Source organism: Phyllostomus hastatus, unplaced genomic scaffold, assembly GCF_019186645.2.
Source record: "Phyllostomus hastatus isolate PE091 unplaced genomic scaffold, TTU_PhHast_1.1 phas_contig_254, whole genome shotgun sequence".
Lineage (NCBI taxonomy): Eukaryota > Metazoa > Chordata > Mammalia > Chiroptera > Phyllostomidae > Phyllostomus > Phyllostomus hastatus.
Genome location: NW_025333810.1, coordinates 21,916,061 through 21,940,370, shown reverse-complemented (window position 1 = coordinate 21,940,370; position 24,310 = coordinate 21,916,061). Strand labels below are relative to the sequence as shown.

The 24,310-nt window shown below is 47.5% G+C and overlaps 1 protein-coding gene across 1 annotated transcript in view; it reads right to left on the bottom strand.

The window, feature by feature from the left end:
• Positions 1 to 24,310, bottom strand: part of LOC123818099 (myosin-16) — a 52,125-nt gene that overhangs the window by 22,333 nt on the left and 5,482 nt on the right. Inside the window, exons 3-21 of the mRNA XM_045837999.1 lie at positions 23,251 to 23,407; positions 22,571 to 22,598; positions 22,162 to 22,258; positions 21,466 to 21,558; positions 20,834 to 20,897; positions 20,406 to 20,504; positions 18,876 to 18,979; positions 17,625 to 17,763; positions 17,029 to 17,297; positions 15,270 to 15,440; positions 13,387 to 13,569; positions 11,694 to 11,820; positions 10,660 to 10,718; positions 9,651 to 9,738; positions 9,153 to 9,270; positions 7,860 to 7,980; positions 4,991 to 5,127; positions 3,567 to 3,648; positions 1,290 to 1,463 (exon numbers count right to left, since the gene is read on the bottom strand). Coding sequence (XP_045693955.1) covers positions 1,290 to 1,463; positions 3,567 to 3,648; positions 4,991 to 5,127; positions 7,860 to 7,980; positions 9,153 to 9,270; positions 9,651 to 9,738; positions 10,660 to 10,718; positions 11,694 to 11,820; positions 13,387 to 13,569; positions 15,270 to 15,440; positions 17,029 to 17,297; positions 17,625 to 17,763; positions 18,876 to 18,979; positions 20,406 to 20,504; positions 20,834 to 20,897; positions 21,466 to 21,558; positions 22,162 to 22,258; positions 22,571 to 22,598; positions 23,251 to 23,407 — 2,310 coding nt within the window. The remainder of the gene's footprint in view (positions 1 to 1,289; positions 1,464 to 3,566; positions 3,649 to 4,990; positions 5,128 to 7,859; positions 7,981 to 9,152; positions 9,271 to 9,650; positions 9,739 to 10,659; positions 10,719 to 11,693; positions 11,821 to 13,386; positions 13,570 to 15,269; positions 15,441 to 17,028; positions 17,298 to 17,624; positions 17,764 to 18,875; positions 18,980 to 20,405; positions 20,505 to 20,833; positions 20,898 to 21,465; positions 21,559 to 22,161; positions 22,259 to 22,570; positions 22,599 to 23,250; positions 23,408 to 24,310) is intronic.

Below are 24,310 nucleotides of genomic sequence, written 5' to 3'. Positions count from 1 at the left end.
TCAGGGGTCTAGGCACCTGCAGGGGACCAAGATGGCGGACAATCTTTGGCCTGACAGGCCCCAAACAAATGTGTCCTGGGGCTGTGCTGGGCCAGCTCTGAGCTCCTCCGTGAGGTGTACGACAGAGAGTAGTGTAGGAGTGCAATCCCTAAACCAGCTACAGCCCCTGAGAACCGGTGAGGATGCAAATCTTCTGAGATCTGCCTGCATCTGAATCTGCATTTTAACAAGATCCCAGGTGATCAGATGAACCTTAAGGTTTTAGCAGAGGTGGAGCTGTCAAAAGTCACATAGGCAATATGTGGCAGAGGAGGGACAACCTGGGTGTATACTAGGTTCTCCTAGTACAGATGGGGTCAGTGGTATAAAACAGCAACTGGCCACAGAGGCAGAAGACCAGACTAGTCGTGTGACTTTTGGTTCACAGCACAACTTTACTGAAATTCACATCTTTGTCTGCAAAATAAGGGAAACAATCACTGTGAGGTGTAAAGGGATAGGGCACTGAGGTGCTTCTGTAAATGGCAGGTTCTTTTATTATTGCAGTTTTACTCAGTCCCAGTCTTCCCAAACATAAGATAAGGGTCTTGGCTTGAGAAACCTCTCAGGGGTGTCAAGAGGATGTGAAGAAACAATGTTGAGGAGGAAGGACCCAAGACAGAATTGGATCCCTCCCAGTTGTGGGTTTTCTGCTGATGGGCTCGGACCTCGATGAAGTCTCTAAATGTTGGTCAAACTGAGTTTTCTACCCTGCAGGATACATGTGAAAATGGGGCACCTTAAGGGGTGGTTGTGAGGGTAAAATCGGTGAAGGGCCCTTGGTGAACTGTTCATGGAAGTGACTGCAGGCACCATGTTGGGATGCAGGGGTGAAGGAGCGTTGAGTCAGGCACCCGTGGAAACTGGGTCATTTGTTCTCCCTGCCGTTCTTTTACTTGACAGGCAAGGAAAAGGAGGGAAAGAGGGCAAGTTCCCACAGTCCCTCGGCAGAGCCATGCTCACTGCGGGGCCTCTTCCCACCGCATGTTGTGGCCCCAGGTCTGGACAATCCCCGCAGGCCCAGCGTGTCTGTGTGTGCACAGTCGGCTGCTGTGGGCAAATAAGAATTTAATGGAGACTTTTTGGTAGTTGGGACAAGGGTGACATTACAATGAAGAAAAGAGAGGCTGGGAATTTCCTGTAGTCTGGAGGCCCGTAATTCTCAGAAGGCTCTTTCTCCCTCCAACTCTGGGGATCTGGACAGTTGCCAAGACCCCCAGCTCCCATCCTTCCCCCAAGGCCCCACATACGGCCTGAAGCTGGATGTTGAGGTCGTTCTTCTCCTGGCTGAGTGTGGCCATCTTCTCCTCCATCTCCTTGACCTTGTTTAGCAGCTCCTGTGTCTTAGACATGGCATTCCTCAGCTCCTCTTCTTTGGCCTTCATCTCTTCCTCTTGCCGGGCCACATTCAAGAGCGGCTTGACCTGGGTGGTGAGCAACACCATAGAGTGTTAGGGGGGTGGGCTTTGCTAGGGGGCTGGGAGGTGGGCTGTGGGTGCTCTGACAGACTGGTCTTATATCCCCAGTGGGGTCTGGTTGCAGCTGTGAGGAGGAGCCCTTCTCCACAGAGGTCAAAGCATCTCTGGCCTTCACAGAGAAGGCTCATCCTTGCTTAGGATCAGTCCCCAGGATGTTCTTTGATCCCAGGAGTTAGATTGATCACAAAGTTAGATTGCCTTCAGCAACTAGGTGCACCCAGTGTTTATATGAGTTCTATAAGTTGTGTGTGTGTGTGTGTGTTGTGTAAGTTGTGTGTATGTGTGTTCTGTAAGCTGTGTGTGCTTGGAGCCCTGGCTACACTCACAACCTGCTTTCCCTCAGCTTTCTCCCTGATTGAGCATATTCTTTCTCTCTGTCTCTGTCTCTGCCTCTGTCTCTCTGTCTCTATATTTATCTCTCTCTTCCTCTTCCTGTCCCCACCTCTCTGTTTCTCTATCTTTTTATGTTTCTTTGTCTCTCTTGTTCCTGTTCTCCAAAGTGGCAAAGTTCTAAAAGGGTTCTAGTAAGCATCACAACTTGAAACTACATCACACTTTTTATTCAGTGAAAGCCTACTAAAAAGTGTGTTTTTCTCCATGGACTCATCCTACCTGGCTTTGTTAAATAAGACTAGCATTTAGTCTTTATACTAAGAGTGAAGGATTTTTATTGTATGTTATTACTCATTGGAATAGGACCTTGCCCTGCACGTTTAATTAGAGAAGTTTTACTTTCTAGTAAAGAACAGGGCAGTCTCCAGGTTCTGTGTCCTTGTCATCTGTAGTCACTCGTGTTCTGCATGAAGGGACCATAAGCGCTGTTGGTCTGGGATCTCCCGAACAGTAATGAGTACACAAAGGGGGCAGGTGAGAAGGATTCAAGCACTGCACTGAAACCCTTTGATTTCTATTGTTACATAATTACTTTGAAAACAGTTTTAACAATAATAATTTATAAACAATTTTGAAAAAAATTTGTTGAATGAAAAAGAACTTAAATCCATAATTTTATGGATAACTTTTTCTTAGGATGAGATTAAAGCAGGTTAAAGAAATGAAGTTTCCTTTTAAAATAAAAATTTCTAAATAAAAAAGTGAATTGATGTAAAGAATAAAGGTTAGTCATAGAACAGGTGCGGAAAGTGTCGGTGCTGACTGAGAAATACTCACCTAGAGCCCTCTGCAGTCTCAGACCCTTGAGAGGACTGGCCTTTGTGTGGGAAAATTTGGGGATGCAGAACTCACTACTGTCCCTTTAAATCTATTGTCAGCACCAGTTGTTAGAAAATTCTTTATCTATGGGAGGGGAAAGAAGCTTCTGCGTAAGCTGTGGGGGCCCAGAGCTACCAGGGATGACCTGGAGCCTGTCCTAATCCCCCACATGGTTGCCCCCTGAGACAACCATTCTCCTGTCTCCTGAATGTGGCATCCCTGCATCCAGCCTCCTGTCATGCCCCTTGGTGTTTCCCTCTCAATGTGGGCCTCCATGGGATGCCATGACCCTGTGTGATTCAACCTGCATGCAGTAGGATGGTTCATGGCCTCCTGCATTTGTGGAGGGCAGCCTGGCTGCTTGGGGCGCCTGCAGTCCCATCACCTGGCTGACTCACACTGCCCTCACTGCTATCTTGGAAGAGTCTGGGAAATGAGACGTCAGATCTCATGATTTCCTGAGGTCACTCCAGCTCTGAACCCAAGGACTTCACTAACTTCACTAAAGGAGTTGAAGATGCCTCCATCCCCAGGGGTGAGACACTGATAGCCAAGCCTACTTTTTGCAGGGGCAGGGGGCCCTCTCCATTCTAAGTGCATTTTATTTTGAGGAATGAAATGAAAGGTGGGAAGACACACTATGATTTTTCTGAGGGAGTAATTAGTGCATCTGGAAGGAAGCTAGACTCCTCTGTCTCCAAGGCAGTCTCATTTTTAGACCGCCCCTGCAGCAACCCATGGCTTTCCACCCACAAGAGGCACCTCTGTCTGCCTAGGACTGAGGTTCCCAACCCGCAGACAGCAGCAGTCCTGGCTGGCTGGGCTCTTAGCTCTCACCTTGTTGTAGAGCTTCCACCAGCCCCAGAAACGCAGCTCCAGGAACTTGCGTGTGTTGCGCTGGATGACTTTCAGGCCAATTCTGCAGAAGGGAATTTGGGGTTGCGTGGGTTAAAGTGCAGGTGTCAGGATGGTTCCTCCCAGACAGAACGAGGCTGAGACAGACTGCTCATTCTCCTGCATTTCCCCTCCTTCTGTCCCCTCACTAGAAATCACCCATTCATCCCTAAATCCCACATATCAGTAGTCTTTGGAATCAACTCTTTCTTGTCTCTTGCAGTTCCCTTTGTTTGTCATTGACTGATGACTTCCTGTGCACCAGGCCCTGGGCAGGCTTGTGTCGCCATCCACCACCCAGCCCCTAACTGATGACCCTGTCCTCAGCTGGGGTCACAGAGGGCCTGCTGCTGGATATAAAAACTTCACTACTGTTTTTATTTATCTATTATTATTATTATTATTATTATTATTATTACAATTCTATGACTACAAGAGTTAGCCACAGGTCTAGCAGGGAATCCTGAACTACTTTCTAGTTGCTATTTTAGGGAGATGGCTGAAAAACAGGATTCTGAGGGCAGGGGTTTGGAATGAGGATTTCTGGGTTCTAATCCTGACTCTGCATAAACCTGCCCCAGTTCCTTAACTCTTCTGACCTCAGTTTTCACATCTGTAAAACAGGGATACTGGCCCTTCCCCACCCCTTTACAGCATCATCATTATATGGATCAAGTAAGGGGACAGCTGTGAAAGTGGTTTATATACTGTAGAGAGAAAGGTTTATATTTGGTGGTCCCTGTTATGAGTTCAATTGTGTCTCATCCCAAAAGATATGCTGAAGTCCTAACCCCAGTGCCTGTGAATAAATATGACCTTATTTGGAAGTAGGGTCTTCACAGATGTAAAATTGCTGATTTTAAGATGAAGGAATAGAGTGGGGCCCTAACGCAAGATGACTGGTATCCTTACAAAAAGAAAGAAGATGATCTGAAGACACACAAACGGATAAGAAGACCTTATGAAGATGGAGGCAGAGATTGGAGTGATGCAGCCACAAGCCAAGGAATGCCTGGGGCTACCATGGTTGGAAGAGGCAAAAAAAGTTCCTCCTCTAGATCCTTCAGAGGGAGCATGGCCCACCAAAACCTTGATTTCAGACTGTTCACCTCCACAACTATGCAAATATAAGCTACTGTTGTTTTAAGGCATCCAGTTTGTGGTGCATCCTTATAGCAGCCCTAGGGGACTAGTATAGCCCCCAAACAGGGTTTTTTGGGCCAGCAGAGACTTTGGCTCCTTCTCCTCATCTCACTGCACCATGTCACTAATGAAGCTGGCCACTGTGCGTGTGGTGGGTTCCCTGGTCATTCTGTGTGGATGTGTGCGGCCTCTGGTCATGTCCCATTGGTGTTCGTGTTCGCTACCTTCGTTCCAGCATCTTCTTGAACTCAACTCTCATGAGGAAACCCCGGAGCCGACACTGTAACATGGTCATGATTTTGGCTAGACGTTCATCCCGCATGTCCTCAAGCTTGGCCAGGATGCCTGCTCGGAAGAATACCTGTAGGAAAGGCATGCTTATCTGAAAATAGCCCAGCTGTCATCAATAGCAGCCACTTGGTGGGTGGGGTGGGGGGGACAATAAAATCAAAGCACTAGAGGTTCAGAAGGGTTTTTCTGAAAAGGGTTAAGAGACACAGTCTGGTGTTGGTGTTTGAGGCCCCTCAGAATCAGCAGGCCCCAGCATGGTACAGTCAAGGTTGGGAATTTGTTCTAGAGAAAAGGCTACATAGGACCATGATGTATAAGGATGTATCTAGTAGCATGGAAGGGATGACTGTGGTGTAGCCAACTGAGGCAGTATGATTTGGCAGTGACAGTGAGTGGATGTCACATACCAACCAACAAGGATAAGTCTTAGAAACATGATTAAATGATAAAAGCATGTCACACAAGAATATATCAAGTATGATACCTTCGTGGAGCTCAAACCAGGCAAAATTTGGGGCCATATTGAGTATGTGATCAAATTATTTTTTAAAAGGCAAAGGGATAGTTAACATTCAGAACAAGGGTTACTCCTGGGGGTGGGGAGGAAGGAGGTGAAAGAGATCAAAGATTAAGTTTTGGATTTTTAAGTGGGCTCAGGGGTGGGGCCACTTTATTAGTGTGTTTCATAATGTAACATCTTTTTTTTTTAAATATTTTATTTATTTATTTTTAGAGAGAGGGTAAAGGAGAAAGAGAGGGAGAGAAACATCAATGTGTGGTTGCCTGTCACACACCCCCTACTGAGGACTTGGCCTGCAACCCAGGCATGTGCCCTGACTGGGAATTGAACCAGTGACACTTTGGTTCACAGGGCAGTATTTAATCCACTGAGCCACACCTGCCAGGGCTTGTAATGTAACATCTTTTTATAGGCTTCTAATAGGACATGATAGAAACTTCTAGAAGGATAGAAGGAGCCAGGAGACCTGCATTTGGCCTCAGCCTGCCTTGGATGCCCATGTAACCTTGGTTAAGTCACTGTCCTTTTGTGGGGACAGGGGGCTCAGTCTCTTCTCTTGTGCTATAGGAGTATAGGACCCTAAGTCCCAGATTGGAGAGTCTGTGATTCTATATGTGGGAGAAGGGAGTAGAGCCCCCAACTAGCTCCTTTACATGGATACTATGGGCACTGACAGGAAAAGAATAGAAAAGAATAGCTCCTTCAACTCCCCAGCCTCCCAAAAAACCCAGGGAGCTAACCATCATGGGGTAAAATATTTGATATTTCAAAATTAATTGGCATCAAGGTTTGGTCTTTGAAGGGCAGTGGAGGTGAGCCTGTGCCTGGGGGAGGGGTGTGGGGCACAGGTGGGTCAACACTGGGGATAAGGATGCGGTTAGCAGGCAGAAGCACCCTGTTCTCTGTTCTGCCTCAGCCACCAGAGCCTGCCTGGTCCTCAGGGAACAAAGCTGTCCCCCCAAGCCTGGGCCTTTACCTGGACCTGAGATGCCCAGTGCAACCCTTGAACAATAGCACGATGCAGTCTGTTTGCCCAGGTGGTATCTGTGTCAGACTGGGTGATACTGGTGAAGTCAGCCCTATTTTTGAAGGTCACATGACCCACAGTCATAGAGTCTGAGGCCTGTTCTGTCCCATCTGGTTCTACGAAACTGGTCATGTCACCTCCATTCCACCCTCAAGCTTTCTTATGTTTCCCATCTGTCAAAGGTAGGGTGGGGGAAGGAGCTTGTCTTTGAGGTTCTCTCCAGCTCAAGTACTTAATGATTCTGTGACAAAACTTGGAGTGTTCCTGAAGTCAATTTAGCTACACCTAACACATATCAATTGTGAAGCTAACAGTACTAGCTAACAGTACTAGCAGATTCTAGAGCAGTGTCAAAATTCTGCTAGCACCTGCTGCTACAAAGCAAGCTCCAGGGAGCTAGGAACACATGTTCAGTTCATTGGTTTAACTCTAGAGTTGAGAATCATGCCTGGGACACAGGGGGCACTCACTGAGCATTTGCTGAGTGACCAGATGTGTTGGATGCACACACATGTTGGAGCTTTCACATGCATCGAGCCACCCTAGGTCCATGGAGAAGCTGCACTCATCTGTACCATCCAGGAGACCTGGAGAGGCAAATGACCTGCTCCAGGCTACACAGAGGCACTCTTGACTATAAAGCCAGTGCTCCTCCCATGTTGGGATGCAGTTTGGTGGTAGCTATAGATGGACACCTTGCATTGTCAGCCTGGCCAGCCCTAACTTTTTTGACAGTATTCTGTGGGGCCAGGGAGTGGGACAGACAAAGGACAGCCCAGGCCTCTTGAGTCAAGATCAGGTGGCTGCTCCATCTGAGTCAACCCTGACTTACTGGCCACTCAGGGCTGAGGCCCTTGGTGTGAGTGGGCTAGGATTATGGTGCTTAACCTGAAGACTCCAACCATACATGTACTGCCATGCCCTAGTCAAACCCAGGGCCTTGATTCTGATGGACTACTTTTATTTTTAGAAATATGGGACACATACATTCCTATGAAATATCCACCATTTGTTGAGCAGTGTTCTGTCTGAGTTGGATTCTCGTGTATGTTACTGTTAATCATCCCAGAGTCCCACAAGCTTGACCTTATGAGTCCTGATTTTTTGGAGGAGGAAACTGGGGGTCTTGTTAGCTGAGAGGCTTGTCCAAGACAGGCAACTGGCCAGTGGTGAATCTGGAGTTCACACCCTGGGCCTCACCTTCTTAAAACAAGGCTGAGTGTTGTAGGGAGGGAGCATAACAGGAAGACCCTACCTTGGTATGTCCGATTTTGTATTCATTTACATCCAGGTCGATGGATGCAAGCAGCAGCTCTGAGGCCTTCTTGTTGTCTACGAACCCCTGAGGAATCACGTTGGGGTTTAGCACTTGGTACCTGTCAGGAGAGAGTGGATGACAACTGTCATGCAGTCATCGTCATGTCCAAGCTGGCAGCATGAAAGAATGTCCATGTAGTTTTCCCTTGACCTATCCCTCAAGTCAGGGAACAGGCTTCTTTTACAGAGGCCCCAGGAGGCAGAGGGATGGGTCTGACAGGGGACTTTAGGGACTGAATGTCATTGCAGGTGGGGGTTAGGGGACAAGTGTTCATAAAAATGCAGACACCAAACTCTTTCTGTTCTCCCAGGCATAGGAGAACCATTTTTTTCCTGATCTGCCAGCAATCCCCTTTGTGATCTTGGACAAATGCTTTCCCAGTTAGGGACTTCAGGTGACTTGGACAAGATGACCTCACGTGATCCTTCCTACTCCATCAATCTGTGGTCACATGGTCTAGAGAGGGGCTAGAAGTAAAATACTCCCAAATGATGGGACTTGCTTTGGGTTCTCCCAGAAATAAACCCTGAGACCAGGATTCAAGTGTATGTAGTTAGTTGGGAGGTGGTAGAATTGGGAAGTGGGGTGGGAAGCAAGTAAAAGGCATGTTATCAAGCCAGTTATCACAACAGGCAACTGGGTCTTAATCCTGCTGGGGACTCAGGAGCAGTGGTGAGCTGGAACCTCCTCCTGCTGGCTTGCAAGAAGGAATAGTGTGCATCTCTTTCCAACATCACATTCAGTGAGTGAAGACACATTGGTAGCTTGAAATCAGCCATGGTGGGAGTATTTAAGCCATAAAACAGGCCTTCCTTTTTTTTTTTAAATAACCTGGAGAGCCTGTGGTTAAACATTTATTAGCATGCTGCTATCTGATCTGACAGCCAGTATAGGACACCCTTCAGCATCAGCCCACCAGAAGGGTGAGGGAGCTGAAATATTTGTATGCCAATTGTCCTTAGTCATTGGTTGAGAGCTGCATCTAGGGAGGCATTAATTCCTGATACTTTCAGCCTGCCAAGTAGCCAAGCCGCCAGAGAAAGCCCTCAGGCAAAGAAACACAGGTGTTGGCAGTTAAAAGTTGGGCCAAGGTAGTGAAATACTGAAGTAGTGACAGTGAGGCTAAAAACATCATCATACCCATAGTGTCTGTGACAATGGGATATTTATCCATTGTCAGTCCTTGGAAATAGAAAAGTGTATTCAAGGTTTCAGGAAGACATTACTCACCTCTGTTTGAACTCGGGGTATTGCAGCCTGTTTGGAAAGCCCTTCCTGCAAATACGGATACCTTCCAGGACTCCATTGCAAGCCAGCTGGTGCATGATTAGGTGGGCATCCACCACACCTGCCAAGAGGGAGGGCACAGGATGGGGAGTCTCTACCCTGTGGTGGGACAGGCTACTTCTCACTACTCATGGAGGCTGAACTGACTATCCACGATGCCAACCCCAGTCTTCTCTCATCACTGACCAGGTATCTCCGGTCCCTCACAATTCAGTAAAGACCCAAAGGCTCTCCTGCATGTGACTTCTGTGTGGGTGGGCACCATTCTGCTTTACAAAGCAACTAGAACACAATTTTTGGATGATCCATTGTTGAGGACTCTTTCATACCCTGTTTAGCCCCAATCATCCCTGGTTATTGAAAATGGACTTAATTTGGAGCAAACACCAAATTCACAGATCCTGAGAACTGCCAGCAGGGAGACATGTCCTCATGATGTACCTGATTGCTTGAACTCATTGGGGACGATACAGCGGACAAAATGGGGGGCGGTGCTGTGGAGGGTGGTCATCAGCTTGTTCAACTGCTCCTGAGGTTGGAGGAAAAAGAAAAATAGTGAGCAAAGCATGGTGTTGGTGTTGCAGGATATCCATGCCCAGGAGAGGTATTTAGTTAGAGTTTAATTAATTAAATTAAAATTAAAATTCAGTTCTTTCAATCACAGCAGCCACTTTTGAAGTATTCGCTAACTATGTATTGCTCGTGACTACCATACTGGACAGCATATTGAATAGTGGTTGCCATCTTGGAAGGAAGAGAACATTTCTGTCATTGTGGAAAGTTCTGTTGGGTGGCAGTACTCTTTGAGGTCCACTGACTTGCTTAACGTGACATGATTTACAAGAAGCAGGATCCTTTCTGATTCAGTGTTGGATCATTGTAGAATCTTGGTAGTGGAGGGAGCCATAGTGCTTATGTGTGGACAAACCCCTGTCCGTTGTTAACCTCCCTACTAAACGGTCCCTTCTGTTCCACTTGGATACCTCCAATGAGGCAACTCACTTTGCCTTAGGACAGCTGATCCTTGGGAAATATCAAAATTTTTCTTTGTGTAACATCTCCCCATGGGCTGTGTTTCTGCATGTTGGAACATTTCCAGTAAAGCCCAAGGTTTGTGAAAGATGTGCTGACTAACTCTAGGGCACTAGAGCTTAGCCATTGATATCTCTCCATTTGTCATGTTGGGCAAGTCTCATCACTCTCTGGGTCTCAGTCTGAAATGACACAGTTGGACCGGACCATCTCTTAGGGTCATTTCTGCTCTATGGTCATATGGTTCCGTGACCCCTTCAGAAAGAAACAGACTCCTCGAATGTAAGAGGCAACCATAGTCATAGAAGTGAAACCATCCTGTCCTTGGTTGTAAGGTGGCAGCCAGACCACCATACCATTGAAAAGAGGGGATAGGTGCACTGAATGGAAGGTGGCCTCTGAGGCAGCCCCTACTCACCCTGTAGAAATTGGAGACTGTCATGAAGGAGGACCCTCTCTTCTGCTTCTTGCCTCCAGCTGAGGAAGAGAGACAAACATGTTTCCCTTCTGCACGCAGCATGGGTGGGGGGCTGTCTCAAGGACATGCATTCTCTGGTTTTAAAAGAGGTTTTTAGGGCGAGTTAAAGCAGGGCCCTCCCACCAGGAAAATAAGATGTACCAGGGAGTGGGCCAGTAGGCCCATTGTGGCATGATCCCCAAAAGGAGTGCTGTGCTCCCTGGAGAGGGTGTAGCCCTTCGTGATTTTAGTCTGGCACAAGGGCATGAACTTCTTCTATCGCTTAGGGAGGAGGAAGAGCCCACAGCTTATCTGGAGAATTGCATGTTGGTGGTGAAAACATCCCTGAGCCAAAGGAGATTTACAGTGCTTGCCCCACTGAGTGGTAACTCCAACAGGCAGCTCTCACCCAGGGTGTTTCCCTATGGGCCACACATCCTGGCCTGTGTGGGAGGCAAGGCTGGACTTGGCATTTGTCTCAGATAAAGGAGAGCAGGGAGCAGAAAATAAGCACAGAGAGCTTATTTTGGGCATCAACTTTTCCCCAGCAGTATTGTTATGCCTAGAGGTGATATGGGCTTAGTGATCAGTTCAGTTGTTGCATCTGCATCCCTTTATGGCAATATCCTCTATGGTCTACCTCAAGCAACATGTCATCCATCCATCCATCCATCCATCCATCCATCCATCCATCTATCCATCCAACGAGAGTTGAATAAAATATTTTGTTTCAGTGTCGCAGGTTCGATTCCCAGTCTGGGTACATGCCTGGGTTGCAGGCCATAACCCCCAGCAACCGCACATCTGCACAGTGATGTTTCTCTCCCTCTCTCTCTCTCTCTCTCTTTCTCTCTCTTTCCCTTCCTTCCCTCTCTAAAAATAAATAAATAAAATCTTTAAAAAAAAACAACAAAAAAACATTTTGTTTCTTTCCATATTGGCCACTGAAGGGCATCAGCACAGGGAGACTAGACGCAACAAGGGTTCAGTCATACCTGGAGCCTCCTCTTCTTTGAAGAGAAGGGCCAGGATCGACAGTGTTGATTTCTGGAACAAGCCCACCACTGTTTCATTCAAGGGGTCTTTGTTCTTCTCCAGCCATCCCGTGATGTTATAACCCACCTGGAAAGGAACAAATACTATTGAGTACATTCCTTCCTACAGCTCTATCTGCTTTCAGTTCCCAAGATCAATCTCCCATCCCCTGGTGCTTCCATTCTTGTCCTGATGACTTGCCTGGAGTCCTGGGATGTCCCAGGTAGGGGCCCCATCATCTGGTTTCTTAGTCATTTGCAATTTACTTTTTAGGGTACCCCACCTCTGGGCTTTTCCCACAAACCAGGACTCCCAGCTACTCTCTGTTGGTCTATGACTTTCTCTTGCATGCCATGTTTTGCTGGACACTCTGAGACTCCCTAGCCCTTGGATCTTCTACTCAGGCGAGCTGAGCTTGCTGTCAGTGACTGGACTTGACCAATGGACAACTCCCTGCAAGGGCATTTGGTTTCTCCTTGCTGAGAAGCACATATACCCCAGGCCATTGCCTCGTGGAATTGGTGAGGGGAGGTGCTCCATTCTCCACAACTGGGGTCTCCATGTGTCTATGTAATTGGACACCCACAAATTTCTGTTTCCCATTTGCCCTGTGGTGCCAGCTGGAGAGGTGAAGATGAAGCAGCCTTTCAGATCCTTCCATTGAGTACCGAGAATTGAGGGAGCAGATGGGAAGCTCAATCCTTTGGGTTTCTCATCTCTTCTATAGCACATATATGCTTGTCATTTCTGGGCTTTATTTTGAGCCTTGTTGGAAGTGCAGATCCCCCATTTTACTTTTAACAGTCTATTGCTATAAATATTCCGTTGCTTCTCATAGTGTGGGAGATGAAGTGGAGAGCTGCAATTTGGCCCCAAGCCTGCTATTTGCTGTAGGTGTCAGTACTATTCGTTTTTGCAAGTAACTGGCATTGCTATGGTTGATGAGATGATAAAATCTTGGTCCTGATGCCTAATTGGACAGCAGCTTTCCTGAATGCTCTGTGCTAAGGCTGCTGTTTCCTTGTATTTAAACCCAAGGAGGGTCAATAAACTCTAGTAGTAACAGCAACACTGGCATTTATGGCAATACTGAACTCCCAAGGAAGTCAAACATGTTTTTATAAGCTGGATGGATGAATGTTGTCGCCCCAATCAGTTATTCAAATAGAACCTGAGCCCTGTATGCACTTAATTTCCCCCTTCCCTGAGGACTGAGTTTGTCATGAGTTAAAAGCAACTTCATAGATGTCACCTTGCTGGTTTGGTGGTCACAAGCTGCCAGAGAGAGGGGTTAATCATTTTGAGGCTGGTTAATGGGCTCAGGGAATTTTTTTAAAGTGTTCTCATTCTGACCAAGATTGAAGTTCAGCTGTCAAACCATGGGCTATAGACGATGGTGTAGCCCTGGCTGTTCTGAGGGCACAAACTATTGGTCACTCCCTGGCAGGCATCCTTGGCTGGATAGCTTTTGAATTCTCAGATAAAGAAATGATGAGGGAGAATGAGCTGAAGTTCATTTCAATGAGCTGATCACCTTGTGCTATTGTGGCTGTACTAGTTGGAGGCTGGAAGCTTCCAGAAGGGTGTGTCAGGGTGAACCCCTAATAGCAGGAGGGAATAGCAGCCAGCAGGTGGCCACAGGGTAATACTTACGGTGCCCGCATAGTGGACGAGCTCAAAGTGGGCCTCGGGCACCTTGCCCTTTCCTCCTCCCTTGGGTTTGAGGAAGTTGCTGGACTTGCCCAGGTGGTTGTCGTACAGGGCTGCCTTGAATGTGGCATCGGTGGCCTTGGGGAAGACACACTGTTCCTCCAAGATGGAGAAGATGCCCATGGGCTAGAAGAGAAGAAGAGTGGGTAGCATTAGAGGAGGCCACAGGATCCCAAAGAAGGCACTTTGATGTTGGCCAAGGGTTGGTGGGATGGGTGCCCATACACCCACATGGCCAGGAAGCAGAACTCTGGGAATGGTGCCTGGTGCTCCATGTCTGGTCTTCAAATGCCATGGCCATTTAGACTTGAAAGAGACTAGAATTCCTGAAGTCCAGAAGAAGGGAAGACTGAAGTCTGAAGTGGGCAAATAGCTCTCCAAGTCTTAACGCCTCCCAAACAGTGGTGCCAGGCAGGTTTGGCCCTCAGGAAAAGGGTGAGATCAATAACTCCTGACCTCTCTGTGTTTGATTTATCTGCTTATATCTACTCCTCCTCCTTAATGACATTCCTGGTTACTGTGGGCCCTCATGTTCTAGGTCTCCACTCGCACAAAAAAGTGGAGCTCATAAATGCTATTAGGGCCTTAATATTCCCTCTTCCATGAAGGGTCTGGATTTTTAAAGAAGACTTCTGGAAGAGGGTACTGCTTAACCCCAAATTTTGAGCATGAGAATGTTCCAGGCTCTGTGACAGCTGGACAGGGATATATTTGTAGGTGTTGGTGGGTGGGTGAATCATGCACACAGCCTGATTTTGGGGACAGTTTTCCTGGGGAGTTAAAACTGAGCCCACATCAGAGACCCCTGGCTATTTTGATGATAGATTTTCAATGAGAGGCCAAAGAAGGAGCCTATGACAGCAATTTTCAACCTTTTCTATCTCATGGCACACATAAACTAATTACTAAAATTCTGTGGCACACCAAAAATACAGTTTTTTTCCAATCTGAAAGAAAAATAAATATAATTTTGATTCATTCACACCGGATGGCTATTGTTATGTTGGCTGTTGTCATTTTCACTTGACAATCTAAGGAAAAAGACATCAGTGCCCATGACTAAATTGTCAGATACTGCATGTTTTAAATGTTCTTGTGGCATACTGGTTAAAAATTGCTGGCCGAGGAGACAAGATATGTTCTTTCTTTTTAAATTTTTTTATATCTTAACTTTTCACTTTGATACAATTTCAGACTTCCAAAAATCACGTGAAGCATTCCTGTATACCCTTCTTCCAACTTCTCCAAATGTTAATATATTTTACTCTGTACAATAATAAAACCCAGGTGTAATACTATGAATATACTTTATTCAAATTTGGTCATCTGTCCTATAAATATCCCTTTTCTATTACTTTTCTGCATGTAGTCAAACCATGTCTATTCTTGAACTAGGCCATTGGCTAAAACACCAAAATCCCTATGGTGTGATTACAGGGGAGACTATCAGATCGCTTGGGTTAGAGCCTGACTCTGTCACTCACAGGCTGTGTGACCTTGGACAAGTGACATTCCTTCTCTGTTCCTCAATGTTTCCATCTCTGAAATGGTTATACTAATTTATTCCCCACATATGGCAGCTTGTGATGATTCAATGAATTAAGGTATTCAACAGCCCAACTAACTGTGGTCACTACAGTCACTGTTGTACCCATTTTGCAGAGAAGAAGCTAGAGGTCAGATAAACCAAGGTCATCAGCAGTGTTGCTGAATGCCCCGAATTCAGGTGCCGCCTCCCTGCAGACCCAAGAGAAATTCCCTCCTGACGTGAGCACTGGTCAGGGTCCCAGCCTCTCTCCAAGCCCCTCCTTTGGGAAGCAGGTTACCTTTTCCAGGAGGTCAATGCAGGCCTGTAGGTCAAGGCCAAAGTCTATGAAGACCCATTCGATGCCCTCCCTCTTGTACTCCTCCTGCTCCAGCACGAACATGTGGTGGTTGAAGAACTGCTGCAGCTTCTCGTTGGTGAAGTTGATGCACAGTTGCTCAAAGCTGTTGAACTGTGGCAGGAGGACAGAAAGAGGGGTCTCAGCCCAGGCACTGACAGAGCCTCTCCCAGGACCAAATGATAAGCCACAGCAGAGCTAAAATCGCTGATGGCCAACCCATGTCAGACACTGTCCCAAATGACTTAACACCGACCACCTCACCAGTGGCCCCCTCAGCCCTGTGAGAAGCCCTTCTCCATTACCCTCCCTGCAAAGACAGAGCAGCTGGAGCACATGCCCCAGCCACACAGTACTGCTTCCGGGACTGAGACCTTGGCAGCCAGACTCTGGCCCTGTGTGGTTAACAAAAATCTTCATGGAAAGAACTATTTTCTTGCCAGATATGGAAATTATCTTAGATGTTTTATGGATCTGACCCCTGTTGTGCCTTTGGACTGTTCTCTGTGTAGTTTTTCTCATTTCTCATCTGTAGAATGAAGGGGTTTGAGGGATTTATATGACCCCCTTTTTTAAGTCAGAGACTACTTTCTCTGAACGAAACCCCATGCTGAAGCCTCATGTGAAAAATAGGTCGAGGTGCCACTGAAATCACAGAGCAATACTCATGGAGCACGTGCACACATCTGACCCTGGGCTAGGCTGCATCTGTTCAAAAACCTTATAAGGCAAAAATGGTTAGTGTTCCCATTTATATGTGGGGGACAGAGGCCCACACAGCTTGGAAATGGCTGAGCTGGGATTTGATCTCTGTCTGTTTGTTGCACAAACTCTGCTATTGGCACAAGGCATCCTCCTCCTTCCCTAGTTCCCCTCCTGCTGACTGTCGCTGGCTGCCTAGGACTCCATGGAGCACAGTTTGGAAACTCTAAGGCTCCTTCTACCTATAGAATTAAACTATTGTATTACAGAGAGCAGCCAAACTAGCCTTTTATAACCTGAAAGGAACTGGGCTGAGCTGTTTAAACAAATCCATCTGTGGCTAGTAGAAATCTTAGAATAAGAGGACAGCAGAGCTGAAATGCACTTTAGAGATCATCTCCTCCAGCCTGTTCATTTTAGAGTTGAGAAGACTGAGGCTCAGACAGGGGTAGGCAACTAGTTGGTGGCCAGACTGAGTCCAGAACCAGTCTATTGACTCTTAGTCATGCTGCTTCCAATTGTCAAGGTAAAACCTTCCTGACCCAGAACACTAGTCTTGTGATTAGAGCAGAATCTCTTTTCTGTGGGCAAGAAGTGGGAGGCCACCAGTATATGCTGGTAAGTCAGCTCTCTCTTTCCCTCTCAAAAAAGAAAAGCCTGATATGTAGTGTTGGCCACTTTCCATGGTATAAATACTCATACCAGGGCCATGTATCAATGTGATGTCAGCTGGCTCACGAAATTCCAGAAAATTTAACAATCAGCTCTTGTGAGCCAGTACAGGTCAGGTCCAGCACACAATAACTCTATCCAGTATCATTCTTTATGACTAGGGAAATGAAGGTGACTCTCTGGAGGCCAAAAGTCAGACACCCAGGAGCAAACTAAAATTGGCCTATCCCGGGTCCAAGGTAAGAAACAAGAGGACCGTGGTGAAAAGTAATTTGTAAAGGGAGGATGGCCAGCCCAAAGCAGAAATGAAAGGCAAGGTCAGGCACACCTCAAAGATCTCGAAGCCAGCAATGTCTAGCACCCCGATGAAGAACTGCCTCTGCATCTTGGTGTCCAAGGTCTTGTTGATCCTGACCACCAGCCACTTGAACATCTTGTCGTAGACAGCCTTGCCCAGCGCCCCAATGGAGTTTTGGCATTGTTCCATGTTCTGGCCCTTTTGCACAAACTCATTGCCTACTTTGACCCGAGGCCTGGTGATGCCCTTCTGGAGTTCCCCGGAATTGAGACCCATGAGATGGGCGACTTTGTCAGCCACTGAACAGGGATGAAAAGAAAAGCAGGTGAGTGAAAGAAAATGGTGTCCTGAGAAACTTAGCATGGTCTCCTAGGTGATGTGAGGGTGGAGGGAAGATCCCATGTAACCAGTGAGACAAAAGAGGTCTGAGATGGTTTCCGCACTCCCTTAAGGTCAAGTGGCAAAGTAGAGTATAGAAACCAAAATCATGTCTCCCTGAGAATATCATTGTCTGGACATTCCAGGAACATCCTTGATTTACAGCATGTCTCTGAAATGTGCACGAAGCCCTGGAGAGCCCTGCCACTGGCTGCCTCCTCCCTGGTCGGCCCCAGCCCAACACCTACCCTCGGTGGTGTCCACTTCAGCTTGCTCCTCTCGGGGCTTCTGCTTGAACTTCATGTTGCCAAAGTGCATGATGCCCCCAGTCAGCTTATAAACGCCCATCTTCTCCTCAGCGCTGAAGCCCAACACGTCAAAGGCAACCTGCAAGGCCACAGGGAGGGGAAAGCCAAGAACTTTCAGGCTTCACATTCCCGAATGGAGGCCACAACATCACCACTGCACCATGGTGTGGACTTTGGAGATCAGACACACCCTGATTAGGGAGGTCTGTTTTTCTCCAAGGGGCCCAGACCAGATGCTCTGAAATACAGTCACTGTATTTGTTTAACCTCTCTGGCCTTTGTTTTGTCTTTGGCAAAATGGCAATAGTAGATGGTCATAAGGATACATCAGAATGATGAATAAATGTTTAGTCTAGTGCTTGACCCATAATAAAAACTGAGGAGTAGTATCATTATTATCATCTTTATTATTGTTAAGTCTTCATGCTAGGTATTGGAAGAAGAGAAGGCAAAGATGCATCAAGAATCAATTGTGTTGTCAAACAAGAGAGTTTACACAAATACTCCTAACAGAAGTCACAGGTGCTTAGTGCCATAAAAGCAGAAGAAAGGGAGGGTGTAATAGGAATGCCTGGCTGGACTGGAAAGGGGAAACAAATGTATGGAGTAGCCCTGGCAGGTGTGGCTCAGTTTGTTGGAGCATTGTCCCATAAACTGAAAGATTGTGGGTTCGATTCCTGGTCAGGGCACATGCCTAGGTTGCAGGTTTAGTTCCCTGTCAGGGTGCATATTAGAGGCAACTGATCCATGTTTCTCTCATTACGATGTTTCTCTCTCTCTCCCCGCCCTCTTCCTCCCTCCCTCCCTCCCTCCCTCCCTCCCTTTCTGTTTCCCTTTCCCTCTCTCTTTCCCTTTCTCTAAAATCAATAAGTATGCCTTGGAGGAGGATTAAAAAAATCCATGACATACATGGCCTCCTTAAGTGCCTACAGAATTTTAGTTCATGGTGGAATCTTTGGGGTTGTCTATGCAATTCTAGTTCAATACTGCAAAGAGAAACTCTGCATGCTATGACAGGCTTGGGAGAAACACTAACTGCAACCCCAGAAAAATCCAGGGAAGAATCTGGGCTGCTGCTTGACAACCCTTAGGGGCTCTCCCCGACCCCAATTCTGATGGTAGTGCATGCAGGCCCCCAAAGTTCCCCTTTTGACTCTCTTTGTCTTTCACTAGCCATCCCCACCCACTTACATCTGTGATCATCAGCTCCTCCCCGTCGTCCATGTTCTCCACCATGGTGACGCCCTGGCTCACCCAGTGGTACTCTTTAGGGTTGGGGACCAGCAGCAAACTCTCTGCCAAGAGCAGGAAAGGGAGTTAATGGCTTGGTGACACATGTCCTTCTTCCCTTTCATTTTTAACCAATATCTCTAAATGCCTCTCGTGTGCCAGGTGTGATGGTGGACATTGTGGGGGTTACAGAGCTGAACAAGACGTGACCCCCTCGTCTTGAATCTGGGATCACCCAGAGTCATGGAGGGTCTTGAACAAGGTCACAGGAGTTTGAGAGTGGCAAGAGAGTCTCAGGGACCTGTGTCCTCTGTCACTTGGCCCAGTACCTGGCATCTAGTAGGCATCTAGTAGATATTTTTGGAATAAGTGAATTCACATCTTTCTTCTTCCCCTCTCCTATAAAGAGCAGGTCAGACTCTAAGGCAGCAGATAACACATGATAGCAGTGGGCAGTGATAATCATTTCTATAGTATGTATGGAACATTGCTGCTTCCACAAAGAAATACCCTCACTTTTATTTTTCTTCAAATGTGTGTCCTTCTTAGTCTTTTTTCCTTTTTTTTTTAACCTTTGGAAGAGACATCAGTGTAAGAAATACTTACCTTTCCTTTCATCTCTACTATTGAGAAAAACTACAGCTCCAGAATGAAGATAAATGGAGGCTGCCACACTGCACCAGAAAGGCAATAGAGCTTGGTGGGGAGTGTGGTAAAAAGGAGAGCCTTAGCTCCATCTAGAGGGGCCACCATCATTCAGCTGCCCTGATTAGTACCACATGGGAGAACAAGCCCATAGCTACCAGATGATCTGCTACTTCGGAGAAACTAGGAAATTGGTTTTCATTAATTAAAAATACACTGTGTTGAACACAAATAAAGCCCACCTATGAGTGGGAATGGTGTCCAATGCCCTAGTCTCTGGCTGGGTCAGGAGGTGTGTATATGGAAGATTGAGTCTTCATCCCCACACCCCCTGACCTGACATCCTGTGCAGGCCTGCCAAGGACAGCTGAACAGGTTGGTGTCTGCCCAAGGGCATCTGGCTGAGAGGATGACTGCACTCTGCTGGCTGAGCAGTGCCCTCAGTGTGAGCTGTCACCCCGGAGTGCAGCCTGCTGTTATTGCCCTGGCAACACTGGCAGGGCTAACTTCTCTGCTGCTGTCTGAGCATCAGGCCCAGAGGCAGCAGGTACAAGACACAAGAGAGCTAAGCTCCACATCCTAGGGCTACGTCTTAGCCACGAGTTGCAGGCATCCCAAAGCCCCATCTGTGAAATGGGCCAACAGTGGAGTTAAGCCTCATAAGGCTCTTGTGAATATGAGATGGGAGTAGAACTTTGAGAAGGTTTCCTGTAACCTACTCACAAAACTGTAAACTAAAGGAATTCAGGCAGAACCACAGGCTCTGCACAAGGGACTTTTTTTTGTTGTTATTGAAAAAAGAGGAAAAGTGAGTTCAGGGGCAGGCAGACAAACAAAGATCTTTACCAACAAGTTCAGCCTTCTTGTTAGAGAGGATCTGGTAAAAAATGTGGTAGCCCCTCTCAGCTGCTTGCTGGGAGATGACACGAGATTTCTCTAAGAGATCTGGAAGAGAATAAGCAAAATGTCTGTCAGCTCAGCCCATTCTGCCTGGAGTGCAGGGTTCCTCTCCACCAGGCCCAGTGCCAAAGCCAGTCCTGGGTTTATTCTTCCCTCTCCCCCAGACACACAGCTCTAGGGGGCCCTGGCTGTGGATGGTGGCAGACAGGCTACGCTCAGGAGCCCCCCTGCACTTGACAGAATGTTCCTCCGTTGCTATTTTGAAATTACTAATACTTTTTCAACAGGGGGCCCCGCCCTGTCACTTTGCACAGAGTCCCACACATTATGGAACTGGGCCTGCCTGGAAGAACCCCCCGAAAGGGCTGACTCACAGCTCTCAATGTCAGCTCCAGCCAGTTTGCCTGTAGTTCCGAAGTGGATCCGGATGAACTTGCCCTGAGCAGGGAGGAGAGGGGAGGGTCATGAGGGAGTGTGTGTGTAGTTCTAGAGCAACACATGGCTCAGGTTTGGCCATCGTCACTCGTTGGCAGTCCCCCTGAATTCATAGAGCACTTCGGGAATGTAACTGGGCCAGGCATGGCTTATTCTGAGTCATGGATGTCCCATGCAGATGGGCAGGGGAGGTGGATAGATTTTGGAGCTCAGTCTTGGGTCTGTGAGGTAACCTGTAGGATTGGGGAGAGGGTCCACAGCTTCCAGACATTGCAAATCTCTGGCTCCCCTGTCTGACTTTGCAGCCCCAACACCACCGCACTCCCAAGTTTCTGTGTTTAGGCCCCTTGATTTAGGTACTGATGTGAGCTCTGTTTGATATAGATCCTGACATACAAATCTCTGGGGAGGGAATGCCGGGACTTGCCTAACCCCATTGGTATGTGTAAATTGGCCCCAATTCACTTACCTGGAATGGGGTGAGGATACCCATCCCACCTCCCCCAGGGCCCACCTTCCTCAAGACCCACCTCCCCCAGGGCCCACTGCTGCCGCTGCTGCTCACACTTACAAAGCGAGAGGAGTTGTTGTTCCTGGTGGTCTTGGCATTTCCAAAAGCCTCCAGCACGGGGTTTGCCTGGATGATTTGATCCTCCAGGGACCCCTGCCCCAGACAGAAAGACCAGATGGGGTGGCTTGTGCGCTACTGCCTGGGGACCCAGGGCTTTCAAGTGACAGTGGCTTATGTGCCAGAACCAGGAGGGGAACAGATTTGGGAGGCTAGGAAATTGGGGTGGGAGGGGACCTGGGAGGAGGGCCATTGTATGATGACTGTCCCTCTGCAGCCTCCAGTGTTGGAGGGGCACCTAGCTGATGATAGGCCTTCATTCTTAGCTGTTGTTTCCTCACTTTGCTCTTGGTGGACACCCCTGAGCAAGCTGAACATGCTCCCTGGGCATCCCTGGTCTCTCTCCCAACCCCCTTTTCTTTGTTGGCATTTGATGGTGCCACTGGCATAGCTAATACTCTGTGCCCCAGCGCCTGAATGTTAGATGTGGCCTGGGCAGCAGAATTCATCCTGTGGGAGAAGACCACCTTCTCCCTGTGTGACCCCAACCAAGTCACTTCTCTCCAAGCCTCAGTCTTCTTGTCTGTGAAATGGCCCTAATCCATGGACCAGCTGTGAGGGTCACAAAGGTGCTGCCCCATGGGCCCAAAGATGGAGCAGGCCAAGGATGCAGACCTGAGCCTGCGCAGTCAGCCCTACCTTCGTATCCGTGGACTGTTTGCCAGTTCCTCCGATATTGGCAAAGTACTGGATGACCTTCTTTGTGTTCTCAGTCTTGCCAGCACCAGATTCTCCACTGTGGGTGGAAAATGGGAGCAGACAAGTGAAGCACCGACAGGGGAGTGGCCGCAGAGGAGTGGAGCGATAAAGTTCAGGCCGAGTGTGATCACCTTTCACCCTTCAGCTGTGACAGGCAGGTGGGGGGCTTACGGACATGGGGGCTCCCCTTAGTTTAGCAGGTGCAGATTTACTAATTGTGCTAAGCTCACTTGCTGCCCACAGATTTCTATACAAGGTCCCACCAGTTAATTTAAGAGGGCATATTTACACACGTAAGACTCAGGCTTGATTATATGTGTATAGACCGAAGGACAGAAGGGACACTTACGTGATTAGCATAGACTGATTTTCACGATCTGCAGGGACGAAAACAGCAATTGGAAAATGTAACTAGGAAACACTCAGAAACTAGACATTTGACATCATCTTTGCCAAACAGTCTGCATTTGCCTGCATCCCACCCAACTTGGGGAGTGGCCAGGAAGCCAGGTGGGTCTGAAAACCCTGGGCCCTGTGGGGTCTGTGGTAACATGCCAGCCTCTGCATCAAACTTTGCAGAAAGGGCCAAGAACTGACTATCCACCCTGTTTCTATTAGTCTGTCCCATAAAGCTACCCAATCATAAGCAAAATAAAGAGAAATGATAATAAAAAAGTCACTTCATGGGGCCCCTGTACTGTGTGGCAGAGATCATACAAGGAATGGTTAAAAGTTGACTTGAGTTCTGGGCAAGCTACTTAACTTGGCACCCTGGCTTTTGTGATGCTTAAATGAGATGGGCCCAAGGTAGGGCTGGTACTTAGCAAGTGCACTCATTGAGCACTGACTGGTGCCTGGTGTTAAAATCACATTCTGTTGCTGCTCAACATTTAGCAAAAAACTGCAACAGGTGGTGCAGGGTCAGGGTTGGGATTGGGTTGCACATGGTTCTCATGCATTTGGAGCAACAGTGGCAAAGGAGCACCTGTCATCCACCATGAGAGCCCCAGTAGGCCCCACCCCACTCACCCATGAGCATGTCATGGTAGGCATTGTCTGAGATGGAGAAGAGGTGGGGTGGCATCTCTGTGCGCTTCTTGCCTTTGTACATGTTGGCCACTCGGGCCCCGTAGATGGGCAGCCACCTGTAAGGGTTGACTGTCACGCAGAATAAGCCCGAGTAGGTCTGGTGGGAGGAAAGGAAGATGGTTAGCTGGCCCTTCCTTCTGCTGCCTCCCTCCCTCTGGGCTCCAGGCTGTCATAGAGCAGCCTGGCTGGAGTCACTGCCAGCCTGGAGAGATAGAATGGTGTCCTCTCTGGGGGCAAAATCTATGTCTGAGTCTTCATTCAGTATGAAAAACAAGTCTTCTCCTTAATATATATGTTTCATTTTCCTTTGGTTTAATTATCTGAATAGATAACACAGTCACCGTATGGACAAACATGTAGTAAAAAGTTCCCCTAACTGCACAGTGCCTGCCCCCTCCTCCCACAGGTAAGTGCTTTCTAATATCTACATCCATGGTTTCTGATGCATATACAAACAAATTCAGAGACATGTTCTGATGCCCCACCTTGTTTTTAAAACTAAGGATAGTAGTATTTTATAATACTGTTTTATGTATTTCTTTCTCCACTTAATATATCTGGGAGATTTTTCCATAAGAGTTCACAGAGATTTCTGGGGTGTTTTAACAGCTGTGCAGTGCTCACTGTGTGGGCACAATCCCATACCGGTGGGCAGTTGGGTTTGATTTACTCTTAAAAAGAAATGTCAGCTTCTCTTTTCATCCCAAGGCAATTTTGTAAGAAAATCATCCCATAAAAAGAACCAGAAAAACCAATGAGGTAGTACAAGAAATTATCTGAACAGAGAATAAGTGAGGGCAAGAAATAGCCAAATCCATGGGTGCCCATCTGTGGCTTCCAGACTCTTTCTTTTCCTTGTTGGACACTCATATTGATCTGCTGTTTCCATTCTGTGCCTCTTTGTAGTTCAACTTTAAGACTTTCCACTTTGGTCCAAGTGGGACTACTGCCCCCCCATGATCTTCCCCAGCCCCTGTCTATCCCAGCTTCTCCTTAATAT